At 48.2% G+C, this 18,940-nt stretch overlaps 1 protein-coding gene across 8 annotated transcripts in view; it reads right to left on the bottom strand.

The window, feature by feature from the left end:
- Positions 1 to 18,940, bottom strand: part of HELZ (helicase with zinc finger) — a 173,908-nt gene that overhangs the window by 91,101 nt on the left and 63,867 nt on the right. For all 8 annotated transcript variants that reach the window (XM_088468535.1, XM_088468537.1, XM_088468538.1 and 5 more), the window contains 3 exons: positions 4,994 to 5,192; positions 3,380 to 3,487; positions 1,981 to 2,278 (listed from right to left, as the gene is read on the bottom strand). In XM_088468535.1, coding sequence (XP_088324661.1) covers positions 1,981 to 2,278; positions 3,380 to 3,487; positions 4,994 to 5,192 — 605 coding nt within the window. The remainder of the gene's footprint in view (positions 1 to 1,980; positions 2,279 to 3,379; positions 3,488 to 4,993; positions 5,193 to 18,940) is intronic.

The following is an 18,940-nucleotide window of genomic DNA, read 5'->3' as shown; positions in this document are numbered from 1 at the left end:
CATCCACCCAAGGTGGATGACACGCCTGAGGGAGTCCCTGAAAGGGAGTGACAGACTGCTGAGTCACCGGAGGAGACTGTATATATCGGTAACCTCGTATATGGACTAACAGTTTGTGGCCCAGGGGAAGACTGCAATAATTGCGGTATACCCTGCGACGGTAGTATGGCTGGTTGGGGTACCCCATATGAGGGAGAAAAGCTGGAACCGTGAGGCGATCCGTGATGAAGGCCAGCACCTGAGAAAACACCGCCCAAGGAGGGTCCTGTCCCATAGTTGGGGGGTTGTAGGGACCAGGTAACTGATGGCACCTCACATACAGCCCATCCTGTGATAAATCCTCCTTATTGACCCCTGCGACGCAGCGCCTGCAGGAGAACAGAGTGGGAGCCCCGGAGATCTCAACTTCCTCATCAAACATGGCTATATATATATATTTTTTTTAATTAAATCTACTGGGAAGTCCAGTGGCTCACTCCTGGCGAACCCACAAGCATGCAACACACAGGTCCACAGGTATGGCTATCTGAGCTCCAGTATGTTGAATTGGAAAGTGGTGGATAACATTGTTGCAGTGGAACGATCACGACAGTACAATTATTTGCAAACTATTAGCTCCGGTATTTGAGAAAAGAAATCCATGCGGTTATAATAATTCCATGCGGAATAAAAAGAGCAATGTCTGAGTTTTGAAAAAGGTACAATCAGAAGTCTTTAATGCCAAGGTAGTTGATAGAAGGATACCAGCCATTTGAAATCAGTGTATATTACCTGATACATATTAATGTTAGCCTGCAGTCAGAGTGCACTTTGTATTAAGTGTGTATCTGATGAATAAATATTGTTACACCCATGGTTATACAATGTTTATTTGATCAACTGCCCATAATGCAGCCATTTGGTTTTTGCACTGCAGTCTCATTCTAACAGCTGCTGGGGTTGGCTATTCAGCACCTTTGGGGATTTACGTTAACATGGCAAGAATTTTTCGCAATCATTTTTCATGAGGTTCCTATTTACACAAGTTGAACGTATGTTGGGGAGAAAGAGAAGTATGGTATGGGATCAATATGACCCCCAGATCTGATCTATGAAAATGGCGAATGCATGAGTACACTTTCCTTTACATTGCACTTCACCCAAAACTAATTTGCAGTTTTGTGTAGAGTTAATCTCTTGTGCTTCCAAAGCAGGGAAGAAATCTCTACCTCTTACACCAATGAGCCCCAAACAAGGCTGTCAGTAGTTGGAATTATGGCACAGCAATTGCATGCATCATGATCCTAAATTTAAAATTGGTAACTACTGCATTGGCATTGTCGGTTTCAGTGGGTATAAACACTGGTGGTACTGAATTAGGCTAGTAATAGCATGAGGTAGAAACCTGCAGATTGCCATTGAAACAGAAGGCAATCTGTTGCCAATACTGGAAGCCTAGAAGTCTACTCTTAATCAGTCTGAAACTATGTGGAAAAGGAAAATGTAATCTGTCCAGCTACAAAAAATTATAATATTACATTGAAAAGTATGCCTACCCAGCAACATATACATACAGATGTGTCCTCACATATATAGCCTTAATACATCAAGCAGCCAGACTTGCCTGGTGCGAGTAAGCCGTCAGGTCCCGTACAACTCTGCTAGTGTCAGGGCGTCTTATTTTGCCGAAAAGCTGCGGCCAGTACATTGTAGCACTTCGTATACAGATTCAGAAACTCAGTCAGTCACACACATATATAAAAGTGTTGCATATCAAATAAATCAGCAGAGTTTGCTGGTGCTACCTAGTTGCATCACATTGCAACTTAGATGCATACAATAAAGACGGTGCTAGCAGTTTCTCACAAGACCTGGCGTGCCGAGAGGGGCTTTTTTCGCGACTGTAGCAAAGATGTGTAAGGAAGCATCTGTAGTCCACTATATGCCACTATTAGGTGACTGCACTCCTGTCGAAAATTATCAGCTTTACATTTATTGTACCTTCAGTTGAAGCAGCGTCCACCATGATTCTCTGCATAAGCACAGGCTCCACTCCAAAGTCAAACACTACAGTCTGGCGGAACGTCCCAAATATTTCAGTGGTAAACGTGATGACTACTGAGTACAAGCAATGGTCAATGCCGTTCTGAGTCATGTTCTCGCCGACCCACTCCTGACAACTCTCCGGCACTTCCTGGGAAACTTGAGTGTTGCCATCTCCAGCAGATATTGCCACGATACTGAAATGAGGTCTGTGTGCATCATACAACAATGCAACACGTTGAAGTGTTCTTGCAGGCTGCAACACATACAATAAATGGCTTATTGAATACACTCCTTTCTAAAGAACGGTAAGTTCCCCAACAGGGACCCCCACCATATGAAGTACTTAACAGAGCCTTGGCATTTGTATAAAGTAAGGACCTCTGCAAACAACCTTCAATGCACCTATTTTTGCTCATTTGCTAATGTTTTCTATTCTATTTTCCCTGCTACGAAGGAAGCTAAACAGAACTAAATGCAGAGGTCCCCCAGCTATGGTATTTTTCACATTTCATTTTCTTAAACTATGTATTTACAACTGACAAACATAAAATACTTATCAATGTCAAAAAAAAAGAAAACTACACAAGGAGCATTCTAAGTGAGAGGGAAGAGACACATTCAGCAGACATTCTAACAGTGTAAAATGAGAGGTGGCTGCTGGCACTGAGGCTGATGGAGAGGGGACGCGCGTTACTTTGTGTAGTGCAGGACTGACTAACCTGTGGCTCTCCAGCTGTTGTGAGTCTACAAGTCTCAGCATACCCTCCCATTTATCACCAAGTAAAGCCTGCTGGGACTTGCAGTTTCACACAGCTGGAGAGCCATAGTTTGGACAGGCATGGTGTAGTTAATCCTGCATGAAATCACCCTACAAATGCTCAGACAATAAGTGCCGACATGTGTCTATGCAGGCTTGTGCAATTCTGCCACTAACTCCTGCATGTGCGGAGGATGTGTACAGCTCGCCATAACTGTGGAAATGCACCATTTTTCCACCCTTTAGGCTCACTTTGCCAACATAACTACATCAGCCTCCTGTATGCATATGAGGGGGAAGAGACAGACAACAAGTGAAAAGGTCATTATAACTGATCCTTTCTGTAATTAACAGACAATGTAACGGCGATGTACAGGTCAAGGTGGTTTTATGGATCACTTTCCACATTTCAGTCAATGAAAAATATAGGTCTGTGTTTCTGGAGAAAAGAGTTTGCCTGCGCTTGTTAAACATTTGATGGTTCTGCATGACACAAAAGTGAATTTATTGTTCATTTTCCATCAATAGTTGCTTATGCTTCCTCTGTTAAAGCAATGCTTTAAATGAGCGCTCGGTAACAGTACCACATCACCTTACCTTACACGAGAGGAGAAATGTCCATGTCTGCTGAGATTTTTTGGTGGAAACGATCACTGAAAGATCAGGACTGTACTCCACACGTATACCTTCCACACATTCACTGAGCTAGGAGAGGCAGAAAAAGAAAAACTTTTAATAAATTGCTCCTTAAAAATAATTCAACACATTGATATCCCGTGTAAAAAAAACAAAAAAAACAAACAAAAAAGAAAACTTTGTGACCATCTAAAATCAGATTCACACTGTACTGAGTGAACCAAACAATGTGATTGGCAATTAGATACAAATCCAATAATCTTCTGTTATTGTTAACAATAAAATAAAGCCAAGGTAGCAATCTTGACTTGTACTATTGACTCACATTCCCAAGGTAGATTACAGTTTTGCATACGGTCACCTGAAGCTTCATAACAAACTGTTACTTACTCATAAAACTACCACCTTCCGCATCCATACAGTTTTACTCCTCATTAATTGGATAATTATTTTCAGTATGTGGCAGTTCTATTCAAACAACTGTGTACTTTAAAATGGAAACTTCTGGCCAAAACGGAATATTTATAGCCACTAGGCATACCAGGCTGAAGACCGCAACAACAGATTTCTCTGGAACTACCCTCATAAGCCAAGTACTATGCGCTGCTGTAGAGACCACCAGCAAAACGTAATAAATACTACATTACCAATATCAGTCACTGTGGCTTATAACTTGTTTTCCGCTTCCATACACATCATACATAACACACCAGTTTTTTGGTTATTCTAACCATCCTGAAAAGTAGCACATTTCCCTCAGTACACATACTACATTTAGTACTGCCTATTGTGTATTTTAATGTGTTAAATAGTGGATTGTCCTATTTTCACAGGACTATCAGAACTACTCTAAACACTAGATTAGCCTTCTGGACAACAAATTAAAATGTGTTATCTACAGGAGGTGTCCACATACATCTACCCTCCGTGCGCTACAAGTCGCATTACACAACGCGTAAGCGCAGTGTGACTCGGTAGCGCAGAGCGTCTTTTTCATGCAACTTTTTCCCTTAAAATGCATCGTATTTGCAAAGCGATGCAAATAGGATGCACACGCAGTTTATGCTGAATAAAATGATATGCGGCATGTCTATATTCTGAGCGCGACTGCCGATGTATCTGCATGTGAAATGCTACGTTACAGTGTCAGCAGCTGTGACATTATACCGTAGCATTTCGTATGCAGATACAGCCACAGTATTATTCAGCATAAGCTGCTGGTGTGTCCTATTCGCATTACTTTGCAAATAACAAGCGTGACACATGGCGCAACTAGACGGGATGTTTAGTGAGCAATGAGGCTAGATGTACGTGGGCACATCTGTACATGAGAACACATTCTTCACATGAGGCACTGTGACTTCTGCCGTTTTCAGGTAATGTGTTTTCTGAAATTCAATCTGGAATGTGGTGGATAAATGTCCTCTGAGTTTGTGAAACTAATTTTCCATCCTATAAACCTGAGTGCAAAATTAATAGTCTGTTGAAAGTGTTTAAACGGAGAGGAGAATCTACAGGGTATGTAGCATCGTCTGCACAGTACAACATTGCTGTCATGCATGTCTTATAACATACCACTTTCTCCGGTGATAAAGAATTCATCCATTTTTCAATCAGTGATTCCATGTAGCTGCCTGAACACTGTGTATTTTCTTTCTGTTGCTTGAGACGGATGAGGCGCGAGGCATATCGCTTCTGCCACTCCTCCAGCTCCTCCTGTGAGTGCGCGGATGTGCACTGCGCTCCGTAACGACAAATTCCCTGTTCCAAGAACCTAAAAGCAAGTGGTATAATCTCCTTAAATTTCAATCAGATTAAAAAAGAAGCAGGGTTGTCATTGGTAAAACAAGGTTTTTATGTGTACATTAAAACCATTTCTTTGAATCCACTGGGCACCATGAAGGTATAGAGGCTAAGCCAGGAGTATGGACACGTTACAAAATATGACACAAAGACTGAACTCTAAAAAAAATATGTTTTCGCATTCATTTAATTGGAGGACACTGGAACCATGGGGATGTCTCAAAGTTAGTTTTACAGTAAGGTATGGTCTGAGATTGCTGTGCACAAAGCTCTCTATCCCCAACTTACAACCTTGGACTTGTAAACATTAAACCTAATAAAACTAGTAAACATATGGGCACAGGATCAGGTAACTACGCAAAACAGGTTAAGGCCCCTGCTGAACAGCTATTTAATCAAATGTGCCATTACAGGAACAGGTTTCTCTGCACCAATGTAAGTCTGCTGAAATATTTCTAGGTTCTAGCAATCAACCTAGCAATAGTCTGTTTTGACACAAGTAAATCTTTCCTGTGTAGTTCATAAAGGACCAAAAGGTCATCTGTTTTGTGAAATCTAGAGCACTGACATCATCCACCAAGAGAAGGGATCCTTTATCTTCCACACAACAACAGTTTAAAGTCATACTGACAATATCCCGATTTAACATCTGACACTACACATGCTGAAGAGAGGGTTTGTCTGAAGAACATTACAGTCTTCATGAAAAATGATATATTGAGATCTGCAAGACAGGGCCCCTAGTTCCAGACTCTCTTCTCGCTATAGAACTAGATTAAATAAAGCATCTAAGAAATGTCTACTTCACACTTGGTTCAATAGGAGGATGTTGTATGATTGTCGATACCAAGATTAGTGTCCCAGGAGAAATAAAAGGAATAAATGGAGGTTGTACATGCATCATTCCCTGCAAGATTTGTACTTCCAGCATAGTGCCAGCTTATTCTGTAAAAACGACCAACATGGCCAGGATCTGAATTTTTAAAGCCTTTAACCAATTGCACCTGCAAAAAAATAAGTAAATAGACTAACTGAAGACGTAGGAAATCTTTCTTCCCACCCCAGGATATATGTACCTTCCACATCCCATCATCTTTTATTCATTTGCTAAAACGGTCTTTTAAGCCGGGTACACACTAGCCGATACATATCGGGCACATCGGACAGTGTGTACCCGCTATGTCGCTGTTAAGGGGGGTCTGCGAGCAAGCTCGCAGGAACCTTTCTGCACATTGGGTTACCGTACATCTCTGAATCAGGCCCAAAGTGCACTAAGCAGGATACTGCAGGTTTTCAGTATCCTCACTATGGAGAAGATAATGGGTCTGCAGTCGGCGTAAAATCTGGAAGTTCTTGTTGGTTTGGTTCACGCCTCACAAAATAAACCCATACAGCTGAAAATATGAAACAAAATAAATAAGACAGTTTCCTATTCCCCTACAATAATTACTAGTCTGGAATAGAAGGCTTTTTTCCATCCATGTCCAAGGAATCAAAGATCTGAATCATTTACCTTCATCCTGATAGGAAAACTCTGTATCTGATACCTGCCAGGATAGAAACCCTGCACATGGAAATAGCAACATCTTTGCTGCAGAGTTGGTAAGCCAAACCTTAGTAAAATAGGGAAGTTGGAATCAAAGGTTTGGCTTACTGACTACACAGCCCTGATAACTACCTTAGGACCTGCTGTTATCTAAATGGGCTCTTCAATAAGACTGGACTAATGACTTAACCCAGTTTGTTTCTACCAGATCATCTGGCACTACCTATCAGCTGGCACTCAGTCTCAGACGCATAGGTTGCCCATCCCAGAATTTCTGCTAGATAAGTTTGCGTGACAATTTAAAATGGTAAAAAATAAAAAACTTATGTCTCCCTACCAGAATTCGCTCTGAAGCTACTCACTTTATCGGCTATGACAGAAAAAAAGGAGAAAAGGGAATAAATGTAGCACACAAAAAAAGAAAGTGAGACTTCAAGAAAGACTAAGGCCAGGTACAGATTTGCACAATATCGAGCGATTTGTCGTTTCCAGGCAAATTGGAATGACAAAACAAGAGATATGGTAAGAACTTACCTTTGTTATCTCTGTTTCTACGAAGTCCATAGGGTCCACAGGGTTGACCTTGGGGTTATAGCTGGAACAGGATCCACCACACAGTTAAGCTTTTAGCTCCCAGGATGCACTTGGGTCCTCCTCTATACCCCACCCCCGAGCCACAGGCACCTCAGTTGGTAAGCAGCCTAGGCTGGAGGAGAATATGGAACAGAGAGAAGGAAGACTGGAACACACAAGAAACCATACTCACAGCAATAGGAGACGGAAAACCGGTGACCAGCCACACAGCCCATTTGAAGCCAGGTGCGTCAGGGCGGGCGCCCTGTGGACCCTATGGACTTCGTAGAAACAGAGATAACAAAGGTAAGTTCTTACCATATCTCTTGTTTTCTACTTCAGGGTCCATAGGGGGTCCACAGGGTTGACCTTGGGGATGTCCCAAAGCAGTTCAACTAAGGGCGGGGACGCTCCTGTGCTGAAAGGAGCACCCGGCGCCCAAAGGAAGCATCCTGAGAGGCGAAGGTGTCAAACGCATAGAACCTCAAAAACGTTTGAATAGAAGACCAAGTGGCCGCCTTACACAGCTGAACAGCAGAAGCGCCACGTCTAGCAGCCCAAGAGGGACCCACAGAACGAGTGGAATGAGCCTTAACAGAGGCTGGCACAGGTAAACCCTCTTGTGCATAAGCCTCACAAATAACGGAACGAAGCCAACGGGCTAACGTTTGTTTGTTGGCAGGCCAACCCCTCTTGTGAAAACCAAAGAGGATAAACAAGGAATCAGACTTCCTAACCGAAGCCGTCCGGTCTACATAAATTCTAAGCGCCCGGACCACATCTAAGGAAGTCTCACCAGCTGAAAGACCAGGGGACTGAAAAGCTGGCACAACAAGTTCCTGATTAATGTGGAACTTCGAGACCACTTTGGGCAAAAACTCAGGACGAGTGCGGAGCACCGCTCTGTCCTGGTGAAAAATCAGGAAAGGAGGGCGACAGGAAAGCGCCCCCAATTCAGACACCCTCCTGGCCGAAGCAATTGCCAGGAGAAAAACCGTCTTAAATGTCAGCCACTTGAGCTCCACCGCCTCAAGAGGCTCAAACGGAGGACCCTGCAGGACCCGTAGCACCACCGCCAAGTCCCAAGGAGCCACAGGAGGCACAAAGGGAGGCTGGATCCTGAGAACACCCTGGAAAAAGGTGTGAACGTCTGGTAGTATTGCAATCCGCCGTTGAAACCACACGGACAAGGCGGACACATGAACCTTCAGAGATGCAAGGCGTAAGCCGAGATCCAATCCTGACTGAAGAAATTCCAAGATCCTAGAAACTCGGAACACCTGAGAGTCATAATGTCTGGACTCACACCACTGAAAGTAAGTGTGCCACACTCTGTGATAAATCCGTGCTGAAGCAGGCTTGCGTGCCCGGAGCATGGTACCAATAACCGAACTGGAGAAGCCCCGAGACCTCAAGACGGCTGTCTCAAGAGCCACGCCGTCAAAGACAGCCGACCCAGATCCGGGTAAAGGCAGGGCCCCTGAGACAACAGGTCCCGACGCTGAGGAAGAAGGTACGGAGCGTCGATGGAGAGGCTCCTGAGATCGGAGTACCAAGGACGTCTGGGCCACGCCGGAGCTACCAGCACGAGCATGCCGCCGTCCTGCTTGAATTTCCGCAGAACCCGAGGAAGCAGGGATAGCGGAGGAAACAGATACGCCAGGTGAAACGTCCATTTCACCAACAGCGCGTCCACCAGACTTGCGCCTGCGTCTCTTGTCCTTGACCCGTAAACGGGCAACTTGTGATTGTGACGGGAGGCCATCAAGTCCAGCTCCGGCAGTCCCCACCTGTCCACGAGTAGCTGAAACACCTCTGGGTGAAGCGACCATTCCCCGGGATGCACGTCGTGACGGCTGAGGAAGTCCGCCTCCCAATTGAGGACTCCGGGGATGAAGACCACCGAGATCGCCGGAATGTGACCCTCCGCCCAAGTCAGGATACGAGACACCTCCGACATCGCTGCCTGACTGCGAGTTCCGCCTTGGTGGTTGATATACGCCACCGTGGTGGCGTTGTCGGACTGCACCTGTACCGCCCTTCCGTGAAGAGCGGGGCCGGACGACTGCAGGGCCCTGTATACTGCCCGCAGTTCCAGGATGTTGATGGGGAGAAGTGCTTCTTCCGCTGACCAACGACCCTGAAGCGACAAAGAGCCGGTCACTGCCCCCCAACCCCGGAGACTGGCATCCGTCGTGAGCAGGACCCAGTCCGGGATCCAAAATGGGCGCCCCTCGACCAGATGAGCTGTCTGAAGCCACCAAGCCAAAGATTGCCGAACGTCCGGAGACAACACCAGCACCTGAGAGCGGATCCGGTGAGGTAACCCGTTCCATTCTGATAGAATCAGCCCCTGCAGGGGCCGGGAATGAAACTGGGCAAATTCCACCATGTCGAATGTCGACACCATGGACCCCAGAACTCTCATAGCCGAATGGACCGACAGGCGGCAACGGCTCAGGCAACTGTGTATCCGCAGCTGTAGGGAGGCGACCTTCTCTGGAGTCAGGAAGATCCTTTGCTGACGCGAATCCAGCAGGGCTCCCAAATGAACCATCCGCTGAGATGGAATCAGGGAGGACTTTTTCCAATTTATCAACCACCCGTGTGCTTGCAGGCAAGCGATCGTCAGGTGGAGATGTTGAAGCAGTACCTCCGGGGAGCTCGCCAGCAACAGGAGGTCGTCCAGATACGGCAGCAGCCGTACATTCTGGTTCCGAAGATGTGCGGCCATGACCGCCATAATCTTCGTGAACACCCTCGGTGCCGTGGAGAGACCAAAGGGTAGCGCCCGGAACTGATAGTGGTGTTGAAGGATAGCGAACCTCAGATACCGCTGGTGTGAAGATGCTATCGGAACATGGAGGTAGGCGTCCTGGATGTCCAGGGACACCATGTAATCCCCCGGTTCCATCGCCAGAATGATGGAACGTAACGTTTCCATCCTGAACTTGGGAACTCTGAGGAATCTGTTCAGAGACTTCAAGTTGAGGATAGGGCGATGAGAACCATTGGGTTTCTGCACCAGAAACAGAGACGAATAATACCCCGTCCCTCGTTGTGATAGAGGAACGGGAACAATGACCCCTGCTTTCAGCAAGGACTCTATAGCCTCCTGAACCTGTAACGCCTTGGTCTTGTCCTGAGAAGGACTTGTGCAGAAAAACTGGTGGGGTGGTCTGTGCCGAAAAGACAGGGCGTACCCCTGGGAGACCACTTCTCGAACCCAGGCATCCGTGGTGGTATTGTGCCAGCACTGGGCAAATAGAAGAAGTCGGCCTCCCACTCTGAGGTCCCCCAGAGGGAGGCCCGTCCCATCAGGCCGCAGGTTTATCTTCCTGCTTGGAAGAAGGGCGCCGAGCACTCCAGGCTTGCTTCTTGGGTTTAGAGGCAGTCTTACTCGCAGACTGTCTCGGGAAGGACTGACCTTTCGCCTTACCCTGAACCCGAAAGGAACGAAAAGCTGAACTCCGAACCTTAGCAGGCAGTGCCGCCGAAGGGAGGAAGGCCGACTTGGATTTAGCTAGGGTGTCCACTATTTTGTCCAAGTCCGGACCAAATATTAATTCACCATTGAAAGGTAAGGCCTCCAGACCCTTCTTTGAATCAGAGTCCGCTCTCCAGGACCGCAACCACAAGGATCGGCGGCCAGACACCGCTGCAGCCGATACCCGCGAGGTCAGCAGACTAGCATCTAAAGAAGCTTCACCAATGTAAGAAGCAGCGTCCCTCATTTGTCCCAACAACGCCCGCTGGACATCCGGAGCGTCGTCTGGGAAGGTATCTTCCAATGCATTGGCCCACCCCTCAATGGCCTTGGCCACCCAGGAGATGGCCATGGACGGTCAGGCCACCGCCCCGGAGAGGGAGTAAATAGACTTTAAGCAAGTCTCAACTTTCCTGTCCGTGGGATCCTTCAGCGAGGATAGAGACGGTAATGGTAAGGTGGCGCCCCGAGTTAAACGGGTGACATGGGAATCCACCGCCGGTGGAGTTTCCCATTTTTTACAATGTGCCTCAGGGAAGGGGTAATTAGAAGCCAACCGCTTCTGAGGAAGGAATCTCTTACTGGGCGCCTGCCAAGCTACCGCCATATGATCCGTCAACTGATCCGACAGGGGAAACACCGCAGAAGCCACCTTAGTTTTTTTGAAACTAGGAAACTTCGACTTAGGAACCGGTGCCTCATCCTCTATAAGAAGAACAGCTCGCACCGCCCTAACTAGTGCTCGCACATTAATGGACGACTTGGTATCCATTTCCTGGACCGAGGCGTCCGAGTCAGTGTCATCAGGGACCTCCCCATCATCTGAGGAACCCTCTGAGTCCGATACCTGAGCAGCCCGTGTCATGAGTGGGCGTTTAGAAATCCTAGAAGGCATGTCAGTCTGCAACATTGACTGAAAAGCCGAGGAAGCGGCCGCCAAATTTTGCAAGGAGTTGGAGAGCACATCCACCCATGGTGGAGGCGTCGCCATAGGGGCCTGAAAAGGTACCACAGGCTGCTGCGGCACAGGGGAAGCCTGTATATACATAGGCAACCCCGCATAGGGACCTACTGATTGAGACCCAGGAGGACTCCGCAATAACTGCAGGACACCTGGGGAATGGGGGATGGTCGGCTGGGGCACCGCCCTAGTAGGGAGAGCAGTCGGGACCGACAGACGGTCCGCAATAGACACCAGCACTTGAGAAAACATCGCCCACGGTGGTTCCTGCGCCAGAGAAGGTCTGGATGGGCCAGGAGCCACCTGGCATCGACTACACAGGCCATCCTGTGACAAATCCTCCCTATCTACTCCTGCAGAACAGCGTCCGCAGGAGGCCAACACCGGAGCCACTGAGTGCTCAACCTCCTCGTCTGACATGACAGAATGTATTATATATCTGGCACCAGGGTAGAAGTAAAACGCACTCACCGGTGTGCTGAACAACAGCCCACAATATGGCACTGAGTAGCACACAACTGTATGTGACGGACCTCACAAATACGTGATCTATATAAGTGAGGTCAGTAGAAACGCCCCTCCCCCACACACCTGTAGGGCTTGTAGGAGAAGTAAAGGGATAGGTATAAGCTGACAGTAAGTGGAAAATAAGCACAGACAGGCAGCACTAGCAAAAGTCACATACCATGCAGGAAGATATACTCACTGCACCTTTCCACTACAATCAACCTGCCCAGATTCAGTGTCTGGGAGGGCTATAGTGCTGTGTACGCTGTCCTTAATCAGGGGAGAGGTACACAGGGGGACCGGTCCGCGTGCTCCCTGAGATCTGCGCTGCCACTGGGAAAATGGCCACTGGACACCTCAGAGGAGGAGTGGCCGAGTAGATGCAGCTCAGCGACGCCAGACTGCGTGCTGAAAGGCGCGCTGAGCTGAGGGGAGGAGCCGCTGAACAGGGAAGGCTTCCTCCCCTGGCTGGCCATAACCCCAGGGATGCTGGCTTCCCGCTTGCCCCTTTATCCCTGGTGGTCTAGTGGTCCCACGGGTTATGGGGGGGGCCCGCCGCCACTGCCAGCAGCCTCCGGTCTGTCCCCCGGACCGGAGGCTAAAGGACTGCATTTAAGACATTCCGCGCGCCGCCGCTAGCCAGCGACGCGCGGCTTACCTGAATCCCCGGCGACTCCGGCAGCAGTCCTGGGAGGTAGACAGAGTCCGGCTAGTACGGACTCTGCCCTCCCGCCGCGATCCCCAGATCAGTACTGGCGTCGCGGCGCCAGTCGGGGATCAGAGCGGCAGCGTGGGCGTCTGTACAGACAGCCCTTCGCTGCCATCTGTAGTAAAAAGAGATTAAAAATAAATAAAATCTAACTTAAAATAAAAAGCTTCTGGGGGCTGCTCCTGCAGCCCCCCTGCGCGGTGACCGACTCCGGCCGGGCACCAGCTTACACTGAGGTGCCTGTGGCTCGGGGGCGGGGTATAGAGGAGGACCCAAGTGCATCCTGGGAGCTAAAAGCTTAACTGTGTGGTGCCCATGGATCCTGTTCCAGCTATAACCCCAAGGTCAACCCTGTGGACCCCCTATGGACCCTGAAGTAGAAATAGGGAATATCGCACAGTGAGTATGCCTGATTGAGCGATTCCAAGGGTCGCATACGATATCGTGTGATTGGCCGTGCTGCACGTGTGAACTGACAATTTTCCATGGTCAGGGTAATCGTGCTGACCATCTGCAAGATTGCCGGTCGTTCTAGTGTATACAATAAGAGCAGGATAGCAACCCACGTAAAATTACAAATCTCCATAATTTCTCTGCAACTAGAGATAGTGAAGAGAAACAGCAGAAGTTCTTGCTGTAACAGGCAGACTTTCCTCTGTCCCCGACCTCCTAGACCCAGCACTAACTTGGCTACCATTTAAGAAAATAGCACTCCATATATCAAGTACAGTCTTTTGAGTTAAGCGTGCCATACCATCACCTAATCCGCTTCCTGAAACTGGATGTGCTGAACAAGCCCTGCTTGCCGTTGTCTGGCAACAATATAAGACTTTCCCATAGTGTCATCCTGATGATGGCAACAGTAATGGACCACGGCCACTACCTGAGGCAGTACTGACCAGTTTTTCCTCCAGAAGGCCACTTCCATAGAGAACAGAAGACTGTACCTGCTTTACCTGCTCATAGACAGATACAATAGTCTACTGTGTGACAGTTTGTGTCAGATTTCTTAAAGATGGACTCAAATAAAACAGCCCATTATCAGCACCTACAAGCAGTTCATCAATTGGTACAAAAAGCTTTGCAAACGGCCAGGAGGGTCCACTTTGAAATAATTAAAAATCAGCTATAATGCTGAAAACATAAAAATAAAAACTGAAGAGCCAGTTCCTGGGACTTGCTAGGTGATAAAAGGAGAATTGAGTCCATAGGGTCCACAGGGAGACAGTGGAGTGTAGGTGGGACCTGGAGGACCGGACACGAACAGCAAAGCTTTTCAATCCCAGGATGCTCCAGTCCTTCCCCTTATACCACCACCCACAGTCTGAGGGCACTTCAGTTTTGTTAACAAGCCCAAGGCAGGAGCAGGATAGGAGGGAAGGAAGATTGGTACACGGAGGAATCACACTCTCACACAGAGAAGGAAACAAGTGACCAGGAGAAGAAAACCCTGCTCTGTGTACCCTATGGACTTCGAAGAAAGAGTTAACCAAGGTAAGTTTTACCATAACTCTCCTTTTCTTCTTCAGGGTCCATAGGGCTCCACTGGGAGACATTAGGGATGTCCAAAAGCAGTTGTTCAAGGGCGGGAACGCACCTGAGCGGATAGGAAAACCCTAAACCCAAAGGAAGCATCCTGAGAGGCAAATGTATCAAAGGCATAAAACCTAAGAAAGGAGTGGACAGAAGACCAGGTGGCCGCCTTGCATAGCTGTTCAGCTGAGACGCCACGCCGGGCTGCCCACGAGGGACGCAAAGCGCGAGTAGAATGAGCAGAGACTGTAGTCAGCACAGGAAGGCCCGTCTGCGTGTAAGCCTGTGAGATAGTCATGCGAATCCATCTGGCCAGAGTCTGTAGGTTAGCTGGCCATCCCGTCTTGTGGAATCCATATAGGACAAAGAGGGAGTCCGATTTCCGGACGGAAGCAATAGGGTCCACACAGATCTTTACAGCATGGACCACATCCAAGTAGGCCTCACCTGCAGAGAGGTCTGGTGGATTAAAGGCCGGAACCACATTTTGTCATTCAGGTGGAAGCTAGAAACCACTTTGGGAAAGAAGCCTGGGCGTGTTCGAAGAACAGCCCTGTCCTGATGAAATATCAAAAAGGGAGAGCGACATGAAAGCCCACCTAAATCAGATACCCTACGGGCAGATGCTATAGCCAGAATAAACAGTCTTCGCAATGAGCCATTTGACATCCACTGAATCCAAGGGTTCGAACGGAGGTTCCTGAAGTGCTTGGAGCACCACTGACAAATCCCATGGAGCCACACCCTGCATGAAGGTGTGAACATCCGGTATAGGAGCAATTCTGCACTGAAACCAGATAGACAAAGCAGAGACCTGCACTTTCAGAGATGCAAGGCAGAGGCCTAAATCCAATCCAGCATGAAGAAAGGCAAGAATTCTAGAAACCTTAAACACCTGAGGGTCATAGTTTGCAAACCATTGGAAATATGTATGCCGAATTCTGTGGTAAATCCTGGCTTACGCTGGTTTACGTGCTTTTAGCATGGTCTGGACCACAGAGCTGGAAAAACCTTTAGCAGTTAGGAGGGGTGTCTCAAGAGCCAAGACAGACTGGCTAGGTCTGGATGTAGACATGGACCATGAGACAACAGGTCTACTCGTAGAGGAAGCTGGAGAGGAATGTCTATGGAGAGCCTTTGAAGATCGGAGTACCAATGACGTCTGGACCAGGCCTGAGCTATTAACATGACTGTGCCTCCCCCCTGTCTGAACTTTTGAAGCACTTGAGGAAGCAGGGATATTGGAGGGAAGAGATGCGCTAAATGGAAGTTCCATTTCACCAACAATGCATTTGCGAAGGTCATGTCAAGGTCCTTTGTTCTGGCTCCATAAATTGGAAGTTTGTTGTTGTGTCTGGAGGCCATGAGATCCACCTCCGGAAGACCTTATTTGTCTACTAGAAGCTGAAAGACTTCTGGATGTAGAGACCATTTTCCTGCATGCACGTTGTTGAGGAAATCTGCCTCCCAATTGAGAATCCCCAGGACAAACACTGTGGAGATGGCTGGGAGATTACATTCGACCCAAGTGTGAATGCGGGACACTTCTGTCATTGCTAAACTGATTTCGAGTGCCCCCTTGGTGAATGAGGTAGGCCATAGCCATGGCATTGTCGTACTGTACTTGTACTGGCCTGTTTTTCAGAACATTCTGAGCCAGAGTGAGAGCTCTGTAGATAGTTTGAAGTTCCAGGATGTTGATTAGCAACACTGCCTTGACTGGAGACCATCGGCCCTGGAAGGAGTGCTGGCCGGTTACTGCGCCCCACCCTCGGAAGCTTGCGTCTGTGGTGAGGAGAGCCCAGTCCGGTATCCAAAAGAACTCCCTGGTTCAAATGGGAAGTCTGTAGCCACCAGGCTAGGGACAGGCGAACCTCTGGGGGTAGGCTCATCGCCTGGGATTTGAGCAGATGGGGTAGCCCGTTCCACCTGGAGAGGATCAGGTGTTGGAGGGGTCTGGACTGAAAATGGGCGAACTCCACCATTTCGAAGGTGGACGCCCATTGATCCCAAAGCCCGCATTGCAGAGTGAATCGACACACTGCGATTGTGAAGCAGTCAAGCAGTGAAGCAGTCTGCGTAGTCTGTGAAAACTTGTCCACCGTTAGGAAGATTCTCTGAACTCAAGAGTCCAGGAGGGCTCCCAAATGTACCATCCTTTGAGAGGGTGTCAGGGAAGGCTTTTTCCAGTTGATCAGCCAACTGTGCATTTGCAGAAAGGCAATTGTTAACTGCAGATGGTCATGAAGAGTCTCTGGGGAGCTTGCCAACAACAAGAGCTCATCTAAGTACGGGAGCAGTCAGATCCCTTGACGACGAAGAGAGGCCGGCATAACTGCCATGATATTGGTAAAGATCCGAGGGGCCACTGAGAGGCCAAGCGGCAGAGCTTGGAATTGGTAATGTAGCAAACCGAAGATATTGTTGATGAGAAGGCACTATAGGTACATGTAGGTAAACGCCCTGAATGTCTAGAGATACCATAAAATCTCCAGGCTCCATAGCTAGAATAATAAAACAGAGGGTTTCCATACGAAACCTGGGCACCCCGACAAACTTGTTCAGAGATCTGAGGTTGAGGATAGGCCGATGAGACCCATTGGGCTTCTGAACTAAGAAAAGGGTAGAATAATAGCCCTTGCCCCGTAGTGAGAAGGGGGCCCGAATTATTACTCCTGAATTCAGTAAGGACTGAATGACTTTTTGGAGCTGCAGGGCCTTGGTTGACGCCGATGGAGGTCCTGTGCAAAAGAACTGTTGGGGGGGTTGCCTCAGGAAGGAGAGGGCGAATCCGTGGGCGACCACTTCTCTTACCCAGGCATCTGACGTGGTTTGATGTCAAACTTGGGCGAATTGAAGAAGTCAGCCTCCCACCCTGGGAGAGGCTCGCCCCGTCAGGCTGCAGGCTAGTTCTCAGACTTGGCAGGTGGACGTCTAGTAGCCCAGGCTTGTTTGGCCCTAGGCTTGGAGGCCTTGGCTGATATCTGTTGCCATGGAAAGGACTGACCCTTGGCTTTGCCTCGATGGCGAAAAGACCAAAAGGATGATATTTGTATTATATGCAGAGGGCAGGAACACCGTCTTGTTAGTCACCAAAGTAGTCACAATGCTATCCAATTCTGGACCAAATAGGATGTCTCCTGCATAAGGCAGAGACTCTAGAGCCAGTTTTGATTCAGAATCTGCTTTCCAGGAACGTAGCCAAAGAATACGGTGGGCCACTACCAAAGTGGCAGATATCCTGGAGGCCAGGATTATCCATAGCTGCTTCACCTAAGTAGGAGCCTGCATCGCTAATGTGAGATATGTAGGACAGCTGTTCCCTAAAAGCATCAGGGGGAAAAGTCTCTTCTAGGGCCTCTGCCCAACAATGGCTTTTGCCACCCAGGCCGTAGCCCTAGCAGTAATAGCTCCTGTAAGAGTATATAGATTTACAACAAGCATCTATACTTCTATCTGAGGTCTCCTTCAAGGAGGTTGCAGTATGAATGGGCAAGGAGGCATTCTTAACGAGACGTGTAACAGGAGAATCCACCATTGGGGTAACTTCGCATTTAGTACAATCAGTAGCTGGAAGCGGGTAAAAGGAACTGAACCGTTTTGGAATTTAAAACCTTTTATTGGGCATATTCCAAGCTTCACTCATGTGATCAGATAGCTGGTCAGAGTGAGGAAACTCTGGTAAAACAACCTTTTGTCGCTTAAAAAGGGGATTTTTGTCTTACCTGTAAAATCTTTTTTTCTGAGTCCATGGGAGATACTGGGACTGTGGGTGTAGGGTAAGATGCAGGTGCCTGTGCACCAAGGAGTTAACTTCTTTTGCCACAGCAGCACATGATTCTCCTCCCCTACACCCCGCCTGAAGCCAGTTATTCTTAAAATCTCCAAGGAACAGGAACGGAGAAGTCAACATACACACAGAATCAGGCACACCACCTGTCTAGGAACCAGATGCCGGAAGCACAAAACCTCCAGCCAGCCAGGTGCGAGAGGGTGGACTCCCAATGTCCCCCATGGACTCTTGGTAAAACAAAAATCCCCTCTTTTCATTCATCCAGTGAGGGACACTGGGACTGTGGGACATCCCAAAGCTGTCCATTTAAGGTAGAGAACGTTCCGGTGCTGCGCTAAGAACCCGACGCCCAAAAGCCGCATCAGCAGAGGCAAAGGTGTCAAAGCTGTAAAATTTTATGAAAGTGTTGGCAGAGGACCAAGTGGCAGCCCTACAAAGCTGCTCAGCAGAGGCACCACGAAGAGCCACCCATGAAGCCCCCGCAGATCTAGTGGAATGAGCCTTCACCGAAGGCGGAACCGGCTTCTTTTCCAAAAGATAGGCAAATGGTAAGGCACAACCAACGAGCCAGAGTTTGTTTTGAAGCTGGCCAGCAACACTTGTTGAAGTC

Source organism: Taudactylus pleione, unplaced genomic scaffold (genome assembly GCF_031769625.1).
Source record: "Taudactylus pleione unplaced genomic scaffold, aTauple2 ptg000012l, whole genome shotgun sequence".
In the NCBI taxonomy this organism is placed as follows: domain Eukaryota; kingdom Metazoa; phylum Chordata; class Amphibia; order Anura; family Myobatrachidae; genus Taudactylus; species Taudactylus pleione.
The sequence above is the reverse complement of the archived record's forward strand: the minus strand, read 5'-3'. Positions and strand labels throughout refer to the sequence as shown.